Below are 25,771 nucleotides of genomic sequence, written 5' to 3'. Positions count from 1 at the left end.
GTTTTTTCTATTATTTTGATAAATCATAGAAAACCTCTGTGTAGGTATTTTCATTCTAATGGTCCAACACAAAACATTGAAGGATTAACTACATTTGAAATGTTTTTATATTACTTTTGTAAAATTATTTGGAAGTCAAAAACTTAAAAAAAAATATTTATCAAGGTTTGGATTGTACTGATACTTAAAATAAAAAATTTAAATACATTTAAAAAAAAAATCCTTTTAAACCTGGAGTAGATGACCTCCAGAGGTCACTTCCAACCCCTACCACTCTGTGATTTTGTGATTAATTTCTAATTATTTTATTTAACTGTAATTTCAGCTGCTAGTCAATTCCATAATAATATACCTTTGCTCATATGTTGCTCTGTATTAAATAAAATTCAATCCTATTTATAATTACACTGGTGCAGCCTCACATGTGTAACTGCTGACACTTTTAACTTCACATGTATTTTTGTACCATCTGAGTGAGAGCTAAGAAAGAGGTGTTATTGAAGAGCTTAGTGAATGAGGAACCTACTTAGTGAACTTGAGACAAAAAAAAAAATACACAGTTTAAGACAGAAGGAAACAGAGACAAATTAGATTAAATACTTCAAATTACGAAAACAATAAGTTATTACAAAGAGATGTAGAGATAAGTGGTGGAGATACAGATGTTCTGCTACCAAAACCAAGAAACCGAAACCAGTTTAAAAGGTAGAAGAAATCAGTAAGAAGATTAGGATGGTGTTTAGTTTTAATGGATAATGCATCAGCTGCTAGAAAAACAGAGGTATTATGGTAAATCCAACTGTTTCCTTTGAATGGTAAATTTTTGTTTTGTCAGAAAGCAGTAAGATCTTATCTGAATTTTAAGCTGAAACACAGTCATAGCTTTGAAACACAATTCTTGGAGAGCACTCTAAGTCTGGCATATAATGATGAAGTTGAAGTTGGAGGCTTTCTCAGATTGGCACTAAAATGGTAACTGTTACAATCCCCAGAGCCAGAATGGAACAAACATTGCCAAAACCTCAAACCCCCAAATATTTTAACTATAGCTATCATTTGTACAAAATTACAGGTTATGAAATCTTTATCCAAGCAGTTACTCAGAAAATTAACAGTAAAAACTATGACAAATATTGCTGTCCTCTATAAAAAACTCTTTTTCCCAAAGAGTTTGCATATGTCTCTTATTAGATTTCCTTGTAAAAATGCCATACACTCTGCTAAAATATTCTGTAGGAAGTTGCACTTAAAGACACATGATTTTCTCTTCACATGAAGTGATACATGCTTTTAAAACTCAGTGAAAACCTCCCCATGAAATGGAAGAAAGTGAACAAAGCATGTGTAATTCCAGTGGCCAGATAGAGAGGCACCTTGAGTTCATTCTAACATGTTAGACATGCTAGAAATTAGAATGAGAATTAAAGAAGCAGTTTATTGAAAAGGCATTTTTATTCCTAAGCAGCAACATCTTTATCAGTCAGATAAGACAGCTTAGTTGTCCTTTTTGGCCTAAAAATACCATATCACAGTATGTGTTGAACATTTGCAATCAGAACACCATCAATCAATTTTAGAAGCTACTCTTTAGCACATGCCTGCATATATTAAGAACAGGGCCATGTGTGAAGGCTTCTAAGTGATACTACTTTTACAGTATAGAGAAGATATCTTACATCTTCAACTTCATCCACGAAGACAATTAACTTTTCCATTATGTAAGCCAAATATATTACATCCATTTTATCTGCAAAGCGGGAAGCACCTCTTGTGTAGGCCATCAGCTGGCGGGAAAATTCAAGCACGGTTGTCAAATTGATGTGCATCTGAAAATATATCAGAACTGTTAGGTGCAATACATCAGGTAGCTTCATTCTCTTTTAAAACTGCAGATGACATCCATCCGTGTAATGCTTGCTATAATTTCACATGCATTTATATGATATGCATCAGTAGTACCATGCACATAAATTTCAGGGGCATATGAATGTTATCATCAAGATTGGGTCTTAGATTTCATTACTGTTATTTGAAAACACTACAACGGGACAAAAAATTTTGTAGGTTTCTGTCTACTTTTTCTAGACTGCAGCTACAGGTTTATGTAAGATGACACCAAGCTACTAACCTGGCTTTGCCCGTATCTTTAGATCATCATGACAAAAACAAGTGATGGTTCATATATAGAGCAGCGCACAGTGGGAGAAGAAGTGACAATGCTAGCAAGTTGAAAGAAGAGGAGTTTGGACTGGTTATGAAGTAAATCTTTTCTGCCATGAGGATAGTCAGGCATTTGAACAGGTTACAACCAGAGGTTGTGCAGCCTCCATCCTCAGAGGTTTTAAAGACCAGAGTGGTTAATACCCTGAGAAACCTGGCATAACCTCCTTGCTTACAGGAGAATGGACAGGGTTCTAGACACCTTTCTAATTATTTTCTTATCCTGTAAATGCACTTGTCTTCTTAATATAATAATTATTTATGTTTAAGTATAAACATATCTAAAAACAAACTTCTTGTCATGTTATCTAGCACTACTGATTAAGAAGATATGCTCATGGAAACTGAAATTTAGGTAAGCCAGCAAGGCAGTTACAGGTTTGTCATCCTCCATACTGTTCCCTGTTATGCTCTCCTTTTTTTCCCCATTTATTTATACACATTTACTTTTTTTTTCCTCTCCTTCTCTCTTTTGTGTGTGTAATCCATAAGAAACCATTTAAGTACTGCTTTTGTAGAACATATCAAAATAACATTCTAAAGTAGGCTTTAATTCCACAACTCTTATTAATACAGTATGGACAATGGCCATGAGGAAAGGCACTTCAGCTGACAAAACTCTGATATGGGACTTCAAAAGAAATTAATGTCTTTCAGGTAAAAATGCATGAAGGGAAGAGAAAGAAGAAACTGAAGTGAAGCCATTAAGGCTTGTCAATGTTTCTAATGGTCACCTAGACCATAGAGGGGGTAAAAAAAAATAAAGGCAATAAATTCTGTGCACTTCTTCCTTTCATGACTTCAATTACCAAACAAATACTTTGTCTTTCAAGTAAAACATTTTGTTAGAAGTCTAGGTATTCCAAACTCATGGCACCACAGATAAAAAGGGAAGTCCTGAATTTCATGGCATTACCTGACTAAAAGCATGAAGAACTTGAGTTACTTCCTGTGAATAAGGACATTGAGAATAGTTTTCTTCATCCCAGCGCCCAGTTCGATTACATTTACGCCATGCCTTAGATTCTTCTGCACCATTGTGAAAGGCAAAGGAGTTAAATGAATATCGGAGACAGGGATGATAAGCAGTTATTCCAGCCAAAGTTTTAGGCCATCTAGGAACAAAATTGCAATAAAAAATTACAACGTGAAACTCCTTATTTAAAGACAACTTACAATATGGCAACAATATACAGAATAGATGAGGGAGAAAACCCCATTATTTTAAATTTTATCTCATTATGCTCTGTAATGAATTACTTTATTTCCTTGGAATATGTTAAAATTATAAAAGTTCAGGTCTGGCTGATTAGATATTAATTCTACATTAATTCCAGAAAGATGTTTGGTGTTAAGAGAAAAAAAAAAAAAAAAAGGATGGTATTTCCCCTGCATTTATCTTTGCAAACTGCAAAAAGTAGAGTAGTAAATCCACAAAGCAAAAAAATCCAAGCCCTATTACTAAATGCCGTAAAAGGTAAATGCTTAAAATGTACCTGACAATCTTTGCTTTGCATTTTGACCCAACACTGCTAAGCCCTCTCTGCCATCAAGTCCTGAAAAGCAAAAATCTCTGAATGTATCAGAAACCAATGAACAAGACCTCAGCAGAGATTATATCTTATGGAGGAGGAAGGAGGTAGCCCTCAAAAAATAACTACTTAGGTTATAATAACTTTATTTCTAATAATAAAAAACATGATTTATTCAGTGTGATTGCAAAAGACTCTTTGAAAATGAATTGTAAATCAGGAGCAGCAAGAATTTTTTTTAGTTCATGGATCTATTACACAATTTTATTTTTTCTTTTGGCCCATCTGTACTCTCTAGGATGGCACAACTGGGATCTGTTCCTTCTTGTAATCCATTGTTATGTATGGACATAGAAGGATCAGGTAATTGGGAGCAATCAAAGAAAAGCAGAAACATATCATTAGCAAGTCAGCATGTCTGGAGAGGATATGGTTGTTCAATTGCATTGATGTAATGAATTAAGCCAATCAATCATAAAAATTCTCTGCTTGCCAGTGAAGCTACCTACTGGCAATCAAGTTTTGCTCAAATATACATATTAGCCCCTCTTAGTTATACAGTGTAGCTCCATTTGGATATTGTTACATGACATATTGATGGGTTTGAGGCTATGTTAAGGGTTCTTTATTTCAAACAAATAAAGGGCAAAAAGAAAAATACTTTTTTTATGTCATAGCTGTCACTGAGACAATTAATTTTGTGATATAAAAACAGTTGATACAAAACGGACCATAAAAAGGAGCTTCACAAAAAAATCAATTTTGGACAGCAGTATGTTCTCCTTTTGCCTCTGGGATGAAATATTATTTTAGCAAAACATCTGCATTAATGCAATTGGGACACACTGAGTAGCATCTTATCTGAAAGGTAAAAAACTAAAATGATAATTCTGAAACTAATATTAGCACAGGTAGCAAAATCTGGCCTTTCTGAATAGGAATGTAGGACATAGCATTATCATTTGCGTTTCGGGATGATCTTAGAGAGAGTTGGAAAAGAAACAGACAAACAACAAAATAAGCAAAAAAATAAACAAAACAGGGCCATGAAAGAAAAAAAAAAAAAAAAAATAGTAAATAAGGTCTGTTCATTCTGATCTACAATACATATTTCTTACTACATTCGTGCAATGATAAACACTGCCTAGGCTAGTCAAATGAAAGAACCACAGCTACCTAAGAGTTGATTTTTCCCCTTTCTTTTTTTCCCCTAATAAAGGAACTATTTTTCCTAGCTTTGATTTATGGTCCAACTCTTTCTACTTACATACTTGCCATATTACCAAAACTTCAAAGATCTTTGTAAGAAAAATTACTGGCGTGATAGCTGCATCTCTGAGGATAAACCTAATGCTGAGTTTGAGTCTGACAAATTCTCTATAATTTTAAATTCATTCCCTCAAAGGCCAAAGAACCTGTGGACTCAGCAGCCTTTTGAGATAAATTTTAAAAATAAATTCATATGTATTCCTAGAAAGAGGATCAATAGGGAGAGAATGTGCACTCCTGTTCCTTTGATTTATATAAAATGACAAAAAAAAGCCCGTGGTGTTAGTTTGTGCAGTCTGTAGCATTTATAAATATTTATTTCTGAAGAAAAGGATGTCATTTTGGGGGCAAGAACTCCAACTAACAGAAGCTGTTAGCAAAAAGATTCAGTAGGTATTACCTGATAGGAAGTATGTGTCTTTTAAATGATCTAATTAGAACACATTTAAGCTTGTCTAGTATTAGAAAACACAATGGCAGCTTTTATGATCAAAGATGTCTAATTAACTTCAATACATATATATGTATTAAATAGGGATAGAAATACAAGTCTAGCAAATGTAGTATAGTTACTGTAACAGAGGTTAACATTTAGTAAAATATCTTTATAGCAAAGGGAAAACAGATTATGTGAGTCAGTTTCTCCACTTCTTTCTAATTAATTATTCTATTTTTATTCTAACGCAGAAATAGTAGTCAAAGGCCTTTAAAAAAAAACCCTTAAAGGTAACTTGAAAATGATGAATCTTTCATAAAGTTCTAGCATTTAGGAGAAGCTACCTCTCATATACTTTACCTTTCATTAACCGTTCAAGATGCATGTTTGTCATAACTCACTTTGTACCAAATTACTTTCTTGATTCCTCAACGGGAATGCTATCACGAATCAGTGTTAATATCAAGAAGGTAATTATATATTGTTTAAGAGCTTTATGCATCCTATTGAAGTATTTTAAATCTAGCTGAAAACAATAGCAAGTTCCACAGAATCCTTAACTTTTTCTTGAGTTTAAGGGTATTGATAGAAAAACCACCGGTATATGTAGATAAACATAACAATGAAACAAGAATTATGTTTATTCAACAAAAATGATCAGACTCTAAGATTCAGAGATTAAGACAGATGTATTTTCTAATTATGAGATATGTTGATGGAACTGAGTGCGCCCTTAAGCTCACCTCAAACGATCTATGTTACTAAACAGTTACCAAACAGTTTTACTTGCTATTTTTATTCACTTCAGTGAAATATTTTACTAGTAGTTTCACGTTGTTACCTCTAATCTCAGCTGAACGAACCAGGAGAACTGAAACAAATTAGAAAAGTACTGAAGATTTATCTTCTAAAGCTTTAATGCAGTGTTCTCATATTCTGTATTTTAGAATAGATCAAGAGCAATTTTCAACACTCCCTCATTTTGCTGTAGAGCCTATATCTTTTGAAACTTTCCGCAATCTCACAGTAAGGAATTAGAAGATTTTCTGACTTTCACAAACCACTAGCTGCCATTTCTCATAAAAATCAATAAATTTTTCCTCTTTCCTACTATGTTACATTAAAATGAAAACAAGTGACATCTCCATAAATGACACTGAGGTATCATGTAAGCACGAATATGGTCCATATCTATATTGATACATGAAACACACTCCAAAACCAGAAAATCATACCTGAAATCTCCCTTGTTGTTAATAACTCTTTCTGCAGGGCAGTAGGGTGCAGCTGTTTCAAGTACCACAATTTCTACTTTTTTAGTGCTATTTCCATAGGAATTGTTGACTAGACATTCCCAATCTCCAGTTGCATCAATGTCAATACTGGATAGGATAAGCTCACTATAAAAATAAAAGATTATTTATTGTATACACTCAATTATATAGAGATTGTTTTCTGACAATAATTTATCTTCAGAGATTATCTATGAAAATACAAAACCAGGTTTTGCTCTGTGTTATTGTAAGGATAGACAATATTTGAGTGATTTGGTATCAGGATTTTAGCAGCACTGATTTGAGCTGACCAAATTGTAACAGGCTGTAACACAGATTATAAAACTTCATGAAAGAATGTCAATTATGTATCAATGCCCATTCTCCTTTCCCTAAATACTGTAAAATGTTTGGTTTGTTGCTTAACCAAACCCTTGAAAATCATAAATTTCAAGTCAACAATGCAACCAATCCACAGAGAACGCTTCCTTCCAGCTGCAATTGCAGTTCTCAGGGCATTTCCAAAGCAGGATCTGCTGCTTCTGTCATGTCACAGGAAAAGTTTTCTAGAATAGCTATTGACTTTGAAAGCCACTTTCCTAATGAAAGCAAAATGATAGCAAAATTAAAGAAAATTCTGGTATTTCTTATATAGAAAAAGAATTGCTAGCCATTCTCAGGTGGAACAGCAGAATATTTTCATGTCAGAATAAGCGACTGTACTCTTAAGAAGCCTCAGATGAGCAAACCCAACAGCAGTCTCTTAGCTAATTCTTAATGCATCTTTTTACATTCAGGTTGAAATAGTGAAGTGAAATTAGCCAGCTGATAACAATTTTAAAATTAAATCTTCTTTTCCATGTCACAACAATTTTACATCATCTTTATAGACAGCTTAGAAAGAATATATTCCCAGAGCTTATAAAAAGAATTACCCACAAAATCTCTTTTTCTCTGAAACAACAGGCAACATTCACCTGTGGTGTCAAGACCTGGAGATTTCCCAAGTGAATATAATACACAATAGATGTGGACCTTTTGATACACTTCCTATAAAATAACCATTGTTAACAATACAAATCTGATAAGACTGGGAACCATGGTGACTTAAGGTTAATACAATACTTAAGCATATTTTCAGTTTTACAGGCAATCAATATTGAGCTAAATAAATAAATAAGGTTCATTTTCCATTTATTCAAATTGCTGAAATGTGTTCCAATGCAAATTTATCTGCCGCTAAACAGATCTGATATTAGATAGTCTGCCAGTTTCACATTTACTGATACATCAGTATTACTTCTTGTAGAAATGCAATACTTGAGCAGTGGTTCAACTTTCTAAAATTATGAGCAAATCCTCACATTCACACTTACAATCTTCTAAGGCCCTTTCTTCATATGGTGAACTAAAACAAGCCAGAATAGGTTTATGCAATATGGAAGAAGCTGTATAATGATTAGAACATGGAATTGTCTCCTGAATTGCCATCTGGCCACTGTAACTGATGCGTTTAGCTATATTCCTCTAGGAATATTTTGGATAGCAAGCCCAGTGGTGAAACTGTTCATTTACTTACCATCTGGATATGACAAATGATAAATTGATCTTATACCCCTGGAGAATTTGGGGGACTGGATTAAAAAAAAAATAAAATAAAAAAATCTCAACAGGAGCAGTCAATTAGATTCTTTAACATTTTCCACACTTAAAATCCTTGGTGACTTCAGAGTCCTGGCAGACCAAAAGGGAAGGGGAGTTTTCTAGTACTTTAAGTCTTGGCGCTGTTACAGTAGCATGGCTAGAGGTTCCCATTTTTCTTACCTTTAGGAGGAAGGGCTTCTTGATCTTGGCCATGGAAACAAGTTTTGATAAAAGTTACGGTCTTCTGACCTAAGAAGGTGGCAGGACTCTCTGTTTTAGGAGCTTGATAAAAGCACCATGGAATTAAGAGAGGATAGCACCTTTGCTGTACACTTTTCTTGATATTCCTATCTCACAGACGCTAATAAAGACCAGGCCACAAATTAAACAATCTTGCCTCTACAATGTTCCTTTCCTAATAACAGAATGCAAGTGAGGAAGAGCTCTGTCTACATTAGCAATTGCATCCCATTTCTGAAGGCTGTGACAGTTTCTACTTTTGTGGAAATTTTTTGACATACCTAAAACAAAGTCAGAAGTCCATGAAATAGTGTCAAAGTAAGCTGAATATGAAAATTGCTGCCTGATGAGAACTTAAGGAGGACTAGTAAGCTCTTATCTGTTTGTTGTTGTTTGGGTTTTGGCTTTGTTGTTGTTAAATTACAGTGGCCTTCTCAAAACAAATATTTAAAGAAAGGGAATACACATTTCTTTTTTGTACTGGTAAATTTCATGCATGGTAGGATTCCTTTTCAAATGTGATGAGTGACATATTGAAAAATTAATTAAAATGGGTGGCTGCTGCAATTGCACAAAAAAGTTCTAATATTCTCTAGAAGCCTGTGTCATTTGTCATTACAAAGAAAGGAAACATAATACAGGCAGAAGCCATACTCATGTAATCAAGTAAACTGTGACAATAGATTTCTATTTGATGCATAGTTTTGCATTGCTACAGCTATGCATAACTAACAAGACAATCAGAAGTAGGTCTCATTATGCAAAGTTACTCAACCACGTCCTAAAGAATACCTTAGTGGCATTTATTGTATGCCCCAGCAGTCATTTGCATGCCAGGAAGAAGAACAGCAATTAAAGAGGAGCCTTTAACACCGTATTTTGATTGGCTTTTCACAGGAAATATTTTAAAATCTAACTTGAGTTCCTAAAATACTTGAGAAGAACCAGCTTCTCTTCCTGGAAAAAAATAAATTTAACTACTCAAACATAGGTAACATTCAGGTTTCCTCATATTCTTCTTCAGACGGGTAAATAGCAAACGCTTTTCAACTGTTCAGGCAAAAGGCCTGCACAACCTGCATTCAACCCACACCACCTTGAATTATCAATACTGACACAGAATTAAAAAAATTAGTGTTGTCCTCCAGAATACAGTGCTGTTTGGAATACAGCCTTTCATGGGGGATATAAGGTTAAAACATAGAAAATCAGGAAAGAATGTGTAAGTCTAGGCACTTTAACTAAACTTAAATTGCTAGTCTGATCTCTCTGACAAAATTACTTATTTATCCATGAAAGAAACAGCATTAGAAGGTGGATGGCCTTTAAAGAAAGCTTGTGTCCAGGCAACAGAAAGAAAAAAGGAAGATTAAAGACTGAAGTTGGTACCAATTTTTGTTAGATGTCCAGCAAATGTATTCAGCTATAATCAATTTGACAAACACATAGCAAATTCAATACACAGTTTTATGTTTCTTCTGATTGAATACAAGACCAAAGCCTAACTTAACATTTAATGCCATCTGTAGCCACCCAAGAAATTTAATGTGCTGTAACATATTTTTACTATTGTTTACTTACTAGCTAATTTGCTCACATCAGTATGTTAGCACCATGACAACAGTTGGATTTTTCTTAAGAGATGCCAATGTAAAGAAGCTTTATTAAATGGCAATATACTGACATAAAAGAAATCCACAATCTACTCCCAAGATGAGAGAAAATACTCATTTTCAGTTAGCAAATCATGTTCCTTTTTTCCTTTTACAACTCAAATTACTTCAGCTGAAATGCAAATGTTCAAAAAATATTGTCATAGGATAATATTATCCATTTGCTATGTAAACATTTGCCCAGTAGTGAACTATTTCTATCGGTGGAAGTCAAAGAACTTGTGATCTACATTTATATGCCATCAATTTGTTTCTTAAAACTCAGAAAATAAGTACTAATAACATCAGACCAACTTTACTGAATCATCTTCACAATTTAAGTCAGAAATCTAAATAGCTCTACAACATACAACACAGGTTTGGTTTGTTTTATGATCTTTTCTTTCTCATCGAGCTTGTCAGGCAGACAATAAGTTACTGTGCTGCATTGAAAGGTGTGCATAAAGATATTTGCATTTATCGTCTTACTCCTACAGTCCTACAGTCAACACATGCCAGTCTCGCTAGCTGAGAATATTAAGTGAGGAGGGGGGAAACAGAGGTATCAACGGCTCTAGAGCACTCAAAGCTTTCTCTTGCTGGAGAAACCTTCAGGGATTTGGCAGGTCTGTAACAGCACAGTGCTGTAATGCTGTCTGAAGAGAGTACACCTGCGCCAGGGCTTATTCAAACTACTTAATGAATCAGTTGTCTACCACTGAGCTACTTTGTCAGTTGGTGAAAGCTGAGGATAGTCATATGTGTTTATTGTTGTTCTACCAGCAAACTGCTTGACTGTAGGATGTATACGACTGCAGTCTTCCTGGGAAATAATGCTACACCTTCTGTATGTCTCTCATCTGCCCTTAAGTAGTCTATGTGCTGCAATATTATATTCAGAGGTACCTTTATTTCATTAGCATAACTCCTGTGTTCTGTACACTAGCAGGAGCTCTTAGACAAAAATAACACTATAACAATCAGACCAATAGCCAAAATTACATGAAAAGCTTTTAACATGAAATATTTCCCAGATGTCTCAGAATTGTTAACCTACTTACAACAGTTATGAGGATTCGATTATGTGCTACTGGGACCAGCAAAAAACCCCAATAAACTTTCAGAAAAACCTCTAAAATAACACACAAAAGACAACAAAATCATTGCTACATTAAATTTACAACTTTAAATTACTTGTCAAAGGCACACTGACAGAATTTCCCACCCTCTCTAGTCAGTGGTGATGGTAAAAACATAGAAATTAGTTAACAAATAAAGTAATTCCACATTAGGGCTAAAATACTGATCTTTTTTATTTGCTGATCAGCAAGAAATTTGGGAAGATCTGAAAAAGTAAGACAGCAGCCTCCTGCATATGAAATCCAGAAACAATCTCTATTTTTTCTCCAGTATATAGAGGAGTTGGTTAAATGAATTAACCAACAGGTTAAACTTCATTTTCTAACGGCCATGAGTCATTCTATCAAAGTACCATGAACAACTGAAAGTCAGAAATCAGAGCTCCTCTGATAACCACAACTAATGTGCAAGGTTATAAACTACTGGTTGGACTGAGAGAAAAGGTATAATTATTCCTGTCAACACCACTGTAAGGTAACTTTAATAAAGCTAATCCTCAGACATTCAATGCAAACTGCTGCTGCAGTGCAGCATGTCCTTGGTTATATAGCTGCAACAATTTGAAGAGCCACATTCTGTCCCTAAAAATTCAAAGTCAAACTCTATTGATTCCCCCTTGTTGGGGGAAAGAACACATTTTTATTCCTAATATTAAAGTTAGCTTTTATTTTTACTGATGTGGCCGGACCTATATATAGCTGCAGGAAATGGGCAGAGAGAGAATTGAGCAAACCATCTTCAAAAACAAAAAAACACCCACCAAAAAACCAAACCAACAACACTTTTAAAGTTCTTACTTACTATTTTTCTTTTTTTTTTTTAATTCTATCAGCCAAAAATAATTACATGTATTTCCTGTGAAAATACCTATTTCTCAATCATTTCAAATCAAGTCTGCATTTTACTATGACACAGCACAGTTCTTGCGTAACGATACATTCCTTCAACAGTAGAGGGTATCACCATTGCTGCTTTTGCTTCTCATAGCATTAGCATACTTTTCCACAGGTTATAGTTCTAATTATTCCCCAAACTGATTAGTAGTAAAACTGTCATTGAGTTTTATTCAGATAATTGAAAGATTTTTCAGGGAAAAGGCCAAAGTTTAATGAATCTGCCAAATTAATTCACATGAAGATTTTCTTAATCTCAGGTAATGACATTTTATAATACTCAGCAATGTTTCTAAGTATTACCTTCCTGTGGAATATATGAGAACACTTCTGGTAAAGGTACATGCCACTAGTCCTTTGCTGCCTGCAGTGCCTGAAGTAAGCTGTAGACCATTGACTACAGGGTTTAAAGTAATCTCAAAACAATATAGAAACATTGATTTACAATTTAAATGGTTATTTTGCTTCATTTCTTTCCTAACTGCTTGACAACTAAGGGTCAAACAGAGTCAATTGGGTGAACCAACAGAATATCAGCACTATGCAATTTCTGCTGATTTCCCTGGGCTTCTCAGTACGACCCTCAGCTGCTCAGCTCCAAACACTCATGCAGCAGAACACAAAGAGACTGTAGGTAGTTCTGCATTTATGAATCGGATTCCTTGGAGCTGTTCTAATGCTTCATTTTCCCCCCTTCTGTTCTTGTGTAGAGTGAATCTCCAGTATTTTGCTATGATTTGGCACATATCTGAACTTTGTGTATCTAATCTAGCAGCACACTCACTGGTGCTACACTATTTTCAGACTGTTCTCAACCTAGTATCAGTCCAACCCACTAGCGCTTGCTTATCTTTTCCAGATGTATACTTGTCATTAACTGTTCAGGGGACATACGGATCCTTTCCACACAAAAATGCACAGAAAATTTCTGCCATTCTCCCTGAAATTTTGGAATTGTTTAGTATTTTCTTATGCAAAATGCCTCCCTGGATGTCAAACTTTTAACAATCCCACCTGTCTACTCCTGGACTTCATTTTCTTTTCAATACTCGTAACTTACACAACCTTTATTCTTTTAGTGAAACTGCCTCAACCAAATTCTAAATTCTTTACTAATAGCTACAGTAGAAATTTCAAAAATTATTAACTGGTCTCAAAACCCCCCCTTCAAATGGTGATTAAAAAAAATTAATTCACAACATTTCTTCTTGCCCCCCTCACCAGTTTCTTCTCTATTACAGCAGAAATGTACCTCTAAAAGTAGCTTTCATAAATTAGCATAGACATTAAATTATACAATTTTCAATCAGTTGTCTTACCATTGCCCCCATCCTTGTTACACCTGCAGGTTTAGCTGTAGTTCCACATTCTTTTAACCTCCAAGTGTGCCCAGGTGGCCAAGAAAGCCAGTGGCATCCTGGCCTGCATCAGGAACAGTGTGGCCAGCAGGAGCAGGGAGGTCATCCTCCCCCTCTACTCAGCACTGGTTAGGCCACACTTTGAGTACTGTGCCCAGCTTTGGGCCCCTCAGTTTAGGAAAGATGTTGAGTTGCTGGAACATGTCCAGAGAAGGGCAACAAAGCTGGGGAGGGGTTTGGAGCACAAGTCCTATGAGGAGAGGCTGAGGGAGCTGGGATTGCTTAGCCTGGAGAAGAGGTGTTTAGGAAGATACTGGATGGATGATCTCAAAGGTCTTTCAAACCTGTTTAATTCTGTTCTATTCTAAAATTCTATTTCTGTTATTATTTACTGTAGACCATTCAATATTGGTATTGGCTGTTGTCAAAAGCCATAGATGCTTTCAATTAACCTAGATTCCACGGCTTAGTTTACCTTTTCTTTTTAACTCTTCCCCCCAAACAAACCTGTGTATTTAGAAGACTCTGAAATACTTGGGAGAGAATTTAAGAGAAAAACGGTGTTTGTGGGGGATCACCTTAAAGACCAAACAGTCTGTATTTCCAGTAACAAATCAATCTACATAGCTTAACAAAAATTACATCTGAAAACCACTTCTGATACTATCACCTGCTGTCCTAGGTTTAGTTGGGAGCATGTCCTGTTTCTCCAGCTGTAGAGCTTCTTGTTGTGAGTTCTTAGCGTTCTGCAGTTTAATGTTTTCAGAAGGAGCACTTGCGCTCTGTAACGGTCCCAGGACAGCCACTGCAGCTGTTAGAGGCATAAGCCCTGTTAAGCACTCTACACAAGTATTTACAGAATAGAACTGAGACAACTTTAAAATCATCATTATAGTCTGTGTGTTAAATAATAAACTTCCTGAGAACTAAAGTCTCTCTATTACTGTGGAGTTGCTTGGTTCATACATACATAGAATAAACCAGGTTGGAAGAGACCTTCAAGATCATCGCATCCAACCCATCAACCAATCCAACACCACCTAAACAACTAACCCATGGCACCAAGCACCCCATCAGGTCTTCTCCTGAAAACCTCCAATGATGGCGACTCCACCACCTCCCCAGGCAGCCCGTTCCAATGGGCAATCACTCTTTCTGTATAGAACTTTTTCCTAACATCCAGCCTGAACCTCCCCTGGCGCAGCCTGAGACTGTGTCTTCTTGTCCTGGTACTGGCCGCCTGGGAGAAGAGACCAACATCCGTCTGTCTACAACCTCCCTTCAGGTAGTTGTAGAGAGTAATAAGGTCACCCCTGAGTCTCCTCTTCTCCAGGCTAAGCAACCCCAGCTCCCTCAGCCTCTCCTCGTAGGGCTTGTGTTCCAAACGCCTCACCAACTTTGTTGCTCTTCTCTGGACTCGTTCCAGCAAGTCAACATCCTTCCTAAACTGAGGGGCCCAGAACATAAAAGATACTTTCCTGTTTCTGGTTTTGTATTCTATCAGCTGTCCTGCTAGCCTCTCCAAACACTGCAAAGGAACAGTAGGGAAGTTAAGGAAGATGCCGTGCTGCAGACAATCACACATACTATGCCTTCTGTGTGACTTCAGGGAAATGGATTGTTTCACTGCCACTTATTGTGATCAAACTGATAATCTAATATTCCAGGCTTAAGAAACTAGGCGCTGTCTTCATGGAAACACAAGCAAATATTTCAGATAGATACATTCACAGATGATAGGAAATTAGTTCCACATCACATTTACATTTTCTTGTATGACTACGACATCTATACACAGGCATAATGACAGAAAATTCAACATGAGCAAAATCAAATATTATTATCATTGGCAAGAAATGGTAAATGTGAGCTCGCAGCAGAATTGAAAGCACCTTCTCAAGATCTCCTGTAAGGGAATACTTGCTGCCAAGAAAAATGTCACAGGCAGGAATACAGTTCAAAACTTTTGTTTAATTATTGTAACAAAAACATTTATTTTAGTTTATTCTGCTTTATCATAGGAGACAAAAAAATGTGCATTTAGATATTTTATCCTCCTACAGTGCCAGTTAATAAAACAGAAGGGTTTAGTATGCTATTTGTGTTGTAAATTCATGTCCAGAAATATCAGGATCTAGCCAATAAAATAAGCATCTAAAAATGTTTGAATAAGCAGTCTTTGGAACAAGACTGCACCTCTTTGTTCAAAACTAGCTTCAGAAATTTTAAATTGCTAAGAAGCACAAGCCAAAGCCTCTCCCTTAATGCAGTCACAGAAAGCCACAGACAGTGGACATTTGCTGTAAAGAGCAGGAGCAGGAGGGTAAAACATGACACTTAAGTACTGTGACCGTTTGACGCTGTGCCTTTAAGAAAGGGGCACACTGACCAAATGTTTATATTTTAAATTACCTTTATTTTTACTCCAAATCCTATATTTAGCATATGAAAACCTCAGGGAGACATAGTCTTTCTGGTGTTTCAGAATTACTTATGCCACTGTGATTTAGCCTTAAGAACTATCACAAACTACTGTGCAATAGCATGTAACAAGCATATTACATTAGCAATATGCTATATAGCTATTGCATATTAACATGCAATAATAAAGATATTAATGTAGTTACAGAATACATGGTCATCATGATGGGATTAAAATTCTAGACATGCTGAAGACAGTTTTTACAATGGCCAATGTTTTATCATCTTCAACAGCAGTAGCCTGTTCCAGTGGTCTGTGACCCTTATAGTAGAGAAGTTCCTCCTTGTGCTCAAAATAGCATAGTTTTTAAAAGCTAATTTCAAAAGCATAAGTGCCAAGTAAGTTGACTTTTATTCAGCCCCTTGATAAAGGCAAAGCGTGACTCCTTCAATATTAGCAATTTAGGCCCAGTAAGAATCATGATGTACAGTAAATGCAGTGTTGATGTCCTACTATATCATGAAGTGAAACATACAACTCAAATCAGCAATTAAAATGTTATACACTTTTAAATATCTGTTTAAAGAATTGGAGTTTAATTTAAAAGATACTTTGTCTCATTTTGAATAGAAGTTGGATAACTCAAAAGTATTTTTCCAGTGTGTAACAGCAAATTCGATGATGTATTTACATGCAACATGAGCATCAAGGTCACCTATTTAATGGCACAGTAAATGAGGTAGGTAGCAGATCACCCATCCTCAATAAAATATTGCTATGGTAGACAATGTTTTTTATTTTATAGTCTGGCAAATATTAAGCAATATAAGATGAAATTCAGTAGTTTTCTAATGTAGTTTTTAAGCAGGACAGCTATTTTGAAAATCTTAGTGGACAATTTATTTCAGTGTATTAGTGTGCTGCACAAATTGTTCATATAGTGCAAAATACTATTCAGTTGAAAAATATGGGGTGATTAACAGCATGTCTTTTAATTTTGCTATCATGGAAATAAGAAGAATATGCTTTAATTAAGTGACTTGGCAGTTCTATAATAGCTCATACACTTGGCACTACCATACTAATTGGTCTAATAATGTAAGCATCTATTTGCTCTATCCATACACATTGGTATTAGAAGAAAGTCAGTAGCTGCAAGAATAGGTCAGATTTACACCTCTAGATCCATGGGGCTCAAAAGGGGTCAAATAATCAGTGAGCAGATGAAATTAAAATCAATAAAGCTGAAAGACCCCAGTGGAGAGGAATTAATTTGACTCCCTTCATAACTTTCATTTGATAGCTCAAGAAGCATTTCAGGTCAATTATATTAATAGAAACTGGTTGAGTGAAAAGCTGTTAATGATGATCCAGAGCTAATTAGCATAGCTATTTTCACTCCATCTTCTACAAAGAGAAAGACAGAACATAGACACAGAAACACTCTTTTTTTTTTATCGGTGATGAAAACTGGCAGAGGACAAAAGGATGCGTGTAACAGCTTAGCAGCTTTCAGTGACAAGCCAATACCTATGAGGAAAACAAACAAAAAATTCCATAGAAATTTATACTAATTTATTAAATGAGATTTGAATTGGAAAACTGAAGCAAAACTGGAATGATATGGCCATTGCCAAATAATAGTTTTTAACTCTTTTATGAAAACCTGCTCTACTTCATTTCTCTTGCATTTTTCATGTCAGCAAAAATTTCTGTGAATCTCAGTCAGATATTAAAACTCATAAAAGGCTGAGAAATAGTTTTCACAAGAAACAAATATGAGGTTACCTAACTAAGGAATACAGGATCCAGTACACTGGAACCTAAAAAGATTAATCCAAGACTTTTAAATTAATAGCTCTTCACAGACTTGTAAATGATATCAAGAAGCAGTTTGGCTACAGAAGCTATTCTAAGTTCAGTTTCTTCTTGTTTTACTGTGTAAGAAATTTTCTTTAAAATCTATAGTTAGAATAGAATAGAATAAACCAGGTTGGAAGAGACCTTCAAGATCATCGTGTCCAACCCATCAACCAATCCAACCCACATAAACAACTAACCCATGGCACCAAGCACCCCATCAAGTCTCCTCCTGAAAACCTCCAATGACGGTAACTCCACCACCTCTCTAGGCAGCCCATTCCAATGGGCAATCACTCTCTCTGTGTAGAACTTCTTCCTAACATCCAACCTAAATCTCCCCTGGCGCAGCCTGAGACTGTGTCCTCTTGTTCTGGTACTGGCTGCCTGGAAGAAGAGACCATCATCTGTCTGTCTACAACCTCCCTTCAGGTAGTTGTAGAGAGCAATAAGGTCACCTCTGAGTCTCCTCTTCTCCAGGCTAAGCAACCCCAGCTCCCTCAGCCTTTCCTCATAGGGCTTGTGTTCCAAACCCCTCACCAACTTCGTTGCCCTTCTCTGGACTCATTGCTCAAATCTGGACACTTAGACAAAAGAAGTAAGATTTGGAACCACAGATGTTCAAAGCCATGAAAACTCTCTACCTGTGTGTTCAGATTCAAGTATGCAATTGAATTGCTTCCAGTAACTCCTGATGCATGTTTTAATGAGGTTTACTCCAAGTGTTGAATCTGTTCAACTTGCCTACAGCTCTGACTGTTACAGGAGGTAGAGGTTACCGTGTAATTAAGCAGCAGTCGTGAATGATGCTATCCTCCACAAATACGCCACGCTCTTCATCTGTTTCGATCAGGCGACCAGCGTGGTACCAATGGACTTGGGTAGTATTGTCAACGTATGTTGCAGTACACTGAAATGGCAAGCGGTCTCCATGAAAAACCACTTGTCTCTGTGATGGGATCAGCTCAAAAAGAGGAAGTTCCAGAGGTCCAGCTGCAGGGAAAATAAAACAAAAATATGGGGGAGGGGAAGAAAAAAGAAGTTAAAATTAATTTCTCTTTTAAGAATATTGTACAGTGACCAAGCTGCATACAATACGAGATTCTTAGATCTTCCCTTTAAAGCACTCATATAAAAAAGTGCCCCAAACTACCCACTTAAATCTGATCATCTTGTCAGTTCTGCAGTTCACATTTCTCTCATTGGTACGAGCCCAGAAAATTGTAGAGCAGCTGTAGAAAATGGGTTTCAACAGAATAGTTTACCAAATGGCAGAAGCTGCAAGAGATCTTTTGAGATGCTCCTGCTCAATCTCATTCTCAATGCAGAATGCTTTACTACAGAGGTATACGGGGTGGGAGGGGGGGAATTTAAAAAAAAAAAAAATCAGTCTTTCAATTTAAAAATAAATGCAGCTATCAATATAGGTACAGCTAACATTTATAAGACCACTTCGCTGCCAGTGGATAAAATTACCACTGTGGTCCAGATGAAATTTATTCGCTCTCGAGAGCCTAAACTGTCTCATATGCCTTCTGTTTGGGTAATAATAAGGCTAATAACAAAAGTTAAACTTTTCCCTAAAGTTCAAACGTCCCTATGATTTTTCATTTCTGCTCCTTCTGCCTCTTCCACGAGTCACCTTTACTCTCTAGAAGGGTTCCCCAACATTAAATATTTATCTAAATAGTTCCTTTTAATAGTGGAGTACATTTCACAATATTTTCAAAATTAATTTTATCTCTCCTTCCCCCCAAAAATACTCCAATAATGGGAATATTGCATACTCTAGGTAGAATATTACAAAACACAGCTGCCATAATCACATAATTTAGAAATATAGAGCATTGTAAATCTGGAAGGCATATGATTTTTTAGCCCTGCTAAAAGCCTGCTAATTTGATAGACGTGATGCTGATTAAAGGCTCCATCCTTCAATCCTACAATCTCCGTAATGACTGAATCCCTAGACACTACTTGTTTTCTAGATCCTGACACGATCTTAACACCACTTCTGTAAAAAAAAAGTCTATACATTATCAGATTAATTCTGTTTCTTTAAATCAGTAGCAGAACATTGGAAAAGAGAATTTTAGGAAAAGTAATTGAAATAGAGGCTATTAATCTAAAGAAAGAGGACCATCTTCTATAAGAGAATAAGGAATACAGGAAAATATATATTTATTTTTTTTTTCTGAGGCAGGAGAAGAAAATTACTACCTCTGATACTTTGTTATGATCACACACAGTTCCAATGGTAATGAACACCCTGCATAACGGCTCCTAAAATGCAACTTTTTCACCTCAGCCCACAATGCCAAAACAATGAACTAAGTCTGGGTCACTTTAACTCTTCACTACTGCAATATAATCTCTGAGAAAATGCCTACAGCCTTGCACCATGGAAATCCATCTGCCTTGATGAGGAAAGAGGGTTTTTAATGTAGATATGCCTTATTTTTATTCTGTCTTTCATTTAAAGGTCACTCATCATTAATGTCCATCTATACCACAAGGGTTGCGATTTGAAAGGTTGCTTTTCCACATCTGCACTGCTAGTAATTATCTCAAGCATCTATTTTTCTGGCAAGCACTTGAACATTATTCTTCTCCATTTCGGTGCTCAACATTTCATCATCCTCAAACTTGCTCTTCAAAATCCTCCACTGTTCATAATAAATACAGATAAACCTAACCACACCTAAGCAGATTGCAAGCCATAATCACTGGTTCTACCGTTGCTAAGATTTGTGGACAACCAATAATGTTTGTGCCTCTCCTTACCCAGCATCCCATCCTAACATGCATCTTTATGTCATTCAGATGTTGTCTTTGGAATACTCAAATTGTGAAAAGCTGATTATAAAACTAGCTTTGGGCCCTCAATACTACAGGGGAATTTAAACGTTAAATTATATGTTCACCATCTGCTTTGAATAAACAGTGAGAGGGATCACTTCTACTTTCTTTCACAGAGTAAGAACTCTGGCCAGCATAATATGCAGTTTGTACATGAGTGAATATGTGAAATTGCTGTCTAGGAGAAGCACACAGAGGATTAAGCTGCTCTCTCCTGTGACTTCAGAAATCCTTTCTTACTTGTGTATACATTCTGTACTTTATCTACATCGTATGTTCAGCTCTGCATAAGAAAGTCATGGACCTCTTGTAGCCAGTCCAGAGAAGGACCACAAAAGATGATCAAGGGCTGGAACACCTCTCTTATGAAGACAGGCTGAGAGAGTTGGGATTATTCAGTTCAGAGAGGAGAAGGCTCTGCGGAAACATCATAGCATCCTTCCAGTACTTAAAGGAGGTCTACAAGAAAGCTGGAGAGGGACTTTTTACAAGGGCATGTAGTGACAGAACAAGGGATCGTGGCTTTACACTGAAAGAGGTTAGATTTGTATTAGATGTAAGGAAGAACATCTTCACCATGAGGGTGGTGAGGCACAGGAATAGATTGCCCTGAGAGGCTGTAGATGACCCATTCCTGGAAGTGTTCAAGGTCAGACAGGACCAGCCTTTGAACAATCTGCTCTATTTGAACATGTCCCTGTCTATGGCAGAGGGCTGAAACTAGATGATCCTTAAGATTTATTCCAACTCAAACTATTCTATGATTGTATGATCTTCTGACCATGCCTATTATTTGTGGGCATAAATGCATTACTAAAAATTCCTTGAAACCTAACTAGTATTTTTATATGATCTTTGGCTTCCAAGTAAAAGAACAGAAAGTAAACTAATATCTCATCTATAACAACTGCAGGCTTGGTCTCAGACATTTATATTAGGGGCTTTTACTAAAGAATAAAAATTGTGTTGCATTATGAAGTCAGTTATGAAACACAAGGAAAAGTTATGGTGCAGAAATTTAGCCATAAATGGAATGATTATGAAAATTGACTCCAGAAAAATTAAAAAGCAATATATCACATTCACAGATATATTTCTAATTAATACAGCAATTTTAAATTAAGGATATTGCATTTTGTCAAAAGTTCTTTGTCATGCAGTGAGTGGTACACTATGTCATGAGGCTATGAAATAGTGTGAACTGTACTACCAATATTTCTTAAGTCAGGCTAAGTAACTTGCCTGGCATATGGCTGTAGTGCAATGCTATCACTTTGAATTTATCTCTGCCTTTACAATTGATTTCTAAGGCTCTCCCATTACCACCTCTGCTGCTCAACCTTGGGAACTACCCAATGCAGAAATGGAATGGGAATTAAGTATCTGTACAGATTTTGTCAATTAATAATCAGGAGTAAATGAAACCTTTTTTACTGCAGCATATCAAAGAAGAAGAAAATGGCACCTTGACTGACATCAGTCGTATCAACAACTCACTCATTCTCTTTTCTTTTGCAAATCCTTGTTCTATATGCAACAAAGAAGCAAAGTGAATGAAACATACCTTTGGTTTACCATTAGGCTAGGATGTCTTTCTAACTTGTGCAAAACATCTGCTTTTAATCTCTATGATGTCCACACAAAATTATTAACAGAAATAACCTTCAGTTGTTTTCCAGAAATAATCATGATTTAAATGACTGAGGCTGGTTCTGCAACTACTGCTCATGCAAAAGTTCCAGTTGATTTCAGTGACACAGCTCAAAGCTGTAAGGATTAACTGCATCAGTACAATTTTTAGGATTAGGGCCAATACCCTTTATCCTGAATCCTTGTAAAATGATTGTACAGTTCCATCATCATCAGCTGGAAATACTTATTTTAAATCCATAATCCAACAATCCTTCAAATCCAGAGTAAAATAAAAGTATTTACTAATGCTGTACACACGTTTTCAAGCTTGACTTTGAGAGTTAAGTAAGAAGTAAGAAACTCTAACAGTGTTTGGAATTATTTTGGCATTGATTTGACAGCACTTAAAATATAACAGCTCTGGCAAGCACATCCCTTCACAATAAAAATTTTCATTGATTATGTACTTAACTAAAGACCACATAAATACCTGTCATCTCTGATGCTCGTATATGTAAGTGTGTGAGTGTGTGGTAGATAAAGCAGCCTCATAAGAATTAAAAATAATTAATAGTTTACCATTTTATCCTGGGAGTGGAGGGGCTATCATTGGGAGGTTTATTTAATTAATTTTATTTAATTTTTACACACATGAAAAATATTTCAAGACTCTCCTTCCAAGACAATCCACTCTGTTGCCCTCAGGTTTAAAGCCAGAAACACCACCTGCAAATGAGAAGTGTGAGTTTCCTATAGGCATTTAGATTCAGAGCTGCTGGAGTGTTTTACAGTCTTTACCTGTCTTGTCTCTCCAGTCAGCACTAAACCATGATTGCAGCAGAGCACCACAGGAATCACTGATTGCAGCATGAATTTAAAGGTCTAACCTGTTATTACAGTAATTACATCTTTATCTTTCACTTCTCAGCAGAAAAGGGTTTTGTTGACTGAAGGCCAGATTCTTTATGTGACCCAGTCTTGTATTTTGGATTAGCTCTAGACTAGAATACTGAGGACATAGACATATGGAGGTGGAATCAGGTTACACAAGTACCACTGAATTAGAATACCATTAAAGAGCCCTCCCACAGGAAGTATATGCCTGCACATTTTAATGAATGCAGTTCCCCAAGATGTACATAAAGTTGAAAAATTAAATAGAAATTAATTTTAATAACCATTAGCTAGAAGAGAAATACAGCAATGTGCACTGACACTCTAAGGAAATGTTCCCATGCTTATGCCCTTAATATCTTTGTAAAACAATTAATCTCACACACACATTAGATACTTCATCTTTTCCTTACAATTCAGTTCTTGAGATTTTAAAAACACTTCAATTTTCTATCTAATTTTGGCCTTCTTGTTTGTTATAAAAGATGAATAGGAGAAGAATGTGGAGGAAATACTGCTCTCACTTGACATACACAGAATACAAATGCTTGTAAAAAAACCCAACAACATCAAATGCATTTCTAACCTGTATTTTAGCTGCATTTTAAATACAATATGATGACATGTAGAATGCATACACTTCTAAGGAATGGGCACTACTGTTTTCTGCATGAATGATCAAAAGCAAATCTGTAAGCATAGAAGTTGGGGCATGCTACAGATTTGTCTGAATGCCACAGAAAATTGGACGGTTGTTGGCCAACATGAACAGCACATGCAAACATGACTGGAGAAAATAAATGAAAGTACATCCTACCTCCAGCCATGTTTGTTGCATTTTCTACTGCAAAGCCTGTAACTGGGGCAGCTCTATACAGCTAAACAGCTACTAAGTATATAGTACTTAATGTGGTTACTACACTACCATATTTCTGTGTTCAGTTTAACATAAACTACTTTTCTATCACACATTTTTTAACCCTCAGAAACTAGCCTTACCTGGTATTATCAACTTTTACCGAGCCAGGAATAGGAAAATCCACAGGTTTCTCCAGGCTGCTCACACATCAGTGCAGGTTAAAAGTGTTCATGTCTTAGGATACACCACTGACATCAGTCTTTTGGTAGAAAATTCAGTTTACTACAGTGCACCACAAGCTTCTGGACAGAAAAAGCAAGAGGTTGGCACTTTGCTCCCTGTTAATCACTTGATTTATTGTATTGCCAATGGGCTTATTTGAACTGAGTGTGCCTACAGAGTGCAGTACATCCTGCTGACTAAAGTGTGAGTTAGAGCTCTAATATTTGTATACTAACTCAGTAGGAAACAAATGTGCATAGAAGCACAGTAGGGGGAAGCTGGAAGTGAGGACAAAGTACAGGAACTCGTTCAATAAAAAGGACAGAAGAAAATGAGGAAAAACAAATTGAAAACATTAAAGATCTGAATTGCTGACACAGCAAATTATATCTGTTGATATTTGCTGAATGGAATTAAAGAAAAGAGAGTGATCTAAATTGCTCTGAAGGACAGTTCTGCCAAGGGGAGGTGCCAGTACACCAATACTAATTTGCTGACAATAACAAAAGGTTTGGTGCAGAAGGCTACAGAGAGTGCCATATGCCAAGGAAGTCAAGAATGAATACAGAACTGGAGCCAAGCTTCAACGAAGCTTTGTCTGGCTCAAATATTAACATAATATCAAGAAAATACAAATGCCAACATGTATTAAACATATCAAAATAAGATATCTCTTTTAGGCTTGGGATAAGAAAGCTTAGCATCATATTCATTTACCACTCACTACAGAGTGAGTGTTCTGTTTCTGTTTGCATAATAGCTTCTTATTTCCATCAAATTCATAATGCTGGCAAGGCAAGGTATATGCCATACCATATTATCAGGCTCTTTCACTATCATCCATGCTTTGTGGACAGGAACATAAAGTAGATGTACTTTCTCACAGTATCTCACAATTAAATCACAGGTTTCGGTTGATTTTGTAATACCAAGTGCTACACTGAAAATGCTTCAGACAGTATGCTCTTTTCAGTTACCCATTTTGCACTGTGTTTTAATCCTGCCAACTTTTGGAAAGCCATCAAAGCCGAGAGAAAAAAAAGAGAGAGAGAGAGAGAAAGGGTGTATGTCTCATGAGCAAGCATAGCAGAGTTCACAGACTGAGGCACTGATAAGAACACAGATGCTGCTGCAGGGATCTGAGCAGAAATAGCAATCCTAGGATTTATCCTGAGTTAGAAGTATGGTGAGCCCAGGCTGTCACAGTCCACTGCTACTGGTGCTTCAGTTATCCAGGTTAGCTAACCTCATAAATATACTTCATCTCTACAAAATAGAAGATTAAATTCAGTGCTGTTATATCAAGAAAACCTACCATCATGATATTGGACAACAGCCTCACTGAGAAACACTTGGACTCTGTAA

The 25,771-nt window shown here is 36.2% G+C and overlaps 1 protein-coding gene across 2 annotated transcripts in view; it reads right to left on the bottom strand.

Annotated features, from left to right (window-relative positions):
• The window catches only part of ADGRA1 (adhesion G protein-coupled receptor A1), a 255,796-nt gene that overhangs the window by 114,280 nt on the left and 115,745 nt on the right, over positions 1-25,771 (bottom strand). Inside the window, exons 7-10 of one of the 2 annotated variants that reach the window (XM_054163535.1) lie at positions 18,720-18,933; positions 6,693-6,857; positions 3,137-3,335; positions 1,677-1,826 (exon numbers count right to left, since the gene is read on the bottom strand). In XM_054163535.1, coding sequence (XP_054019510.1) covers positions 1,677-1,826; positions 3,137-3,335; positions 6,693-6,857; positions 18,720-18,933 — 728 coding nt within the window. Of the gene's footprint in view, positions 1-1,676; positions 1,844-3,136; positions 3,336-6,692; positions 6,858-18,719; positions 18,934-25,771 lie in introns of those variants that run through there. The other variant, XM_054163533.1, reaches the window with a different exon arrangement.

The sequence above is a fragment of the Dryobates pubescens genome, chromosome 8 (assembly GCF_014839835.1).
Source record: "Dryobates pubescens isolate bDryPub1 chromosome 8, bDryPub1.pri, whole genome shotgun sequence".
In the NCBI taxonomy this organism is placed as follows: Eukaryota; Metazoa; Chordata; class Aves; order Piciformes; family Picidae; genus Dryobates; species Dryobates pubescens.
Note: the sequence above shows the minus strand (reverse complement) of the source record. Positions and strands in the feature narration are given on the sequence as shown.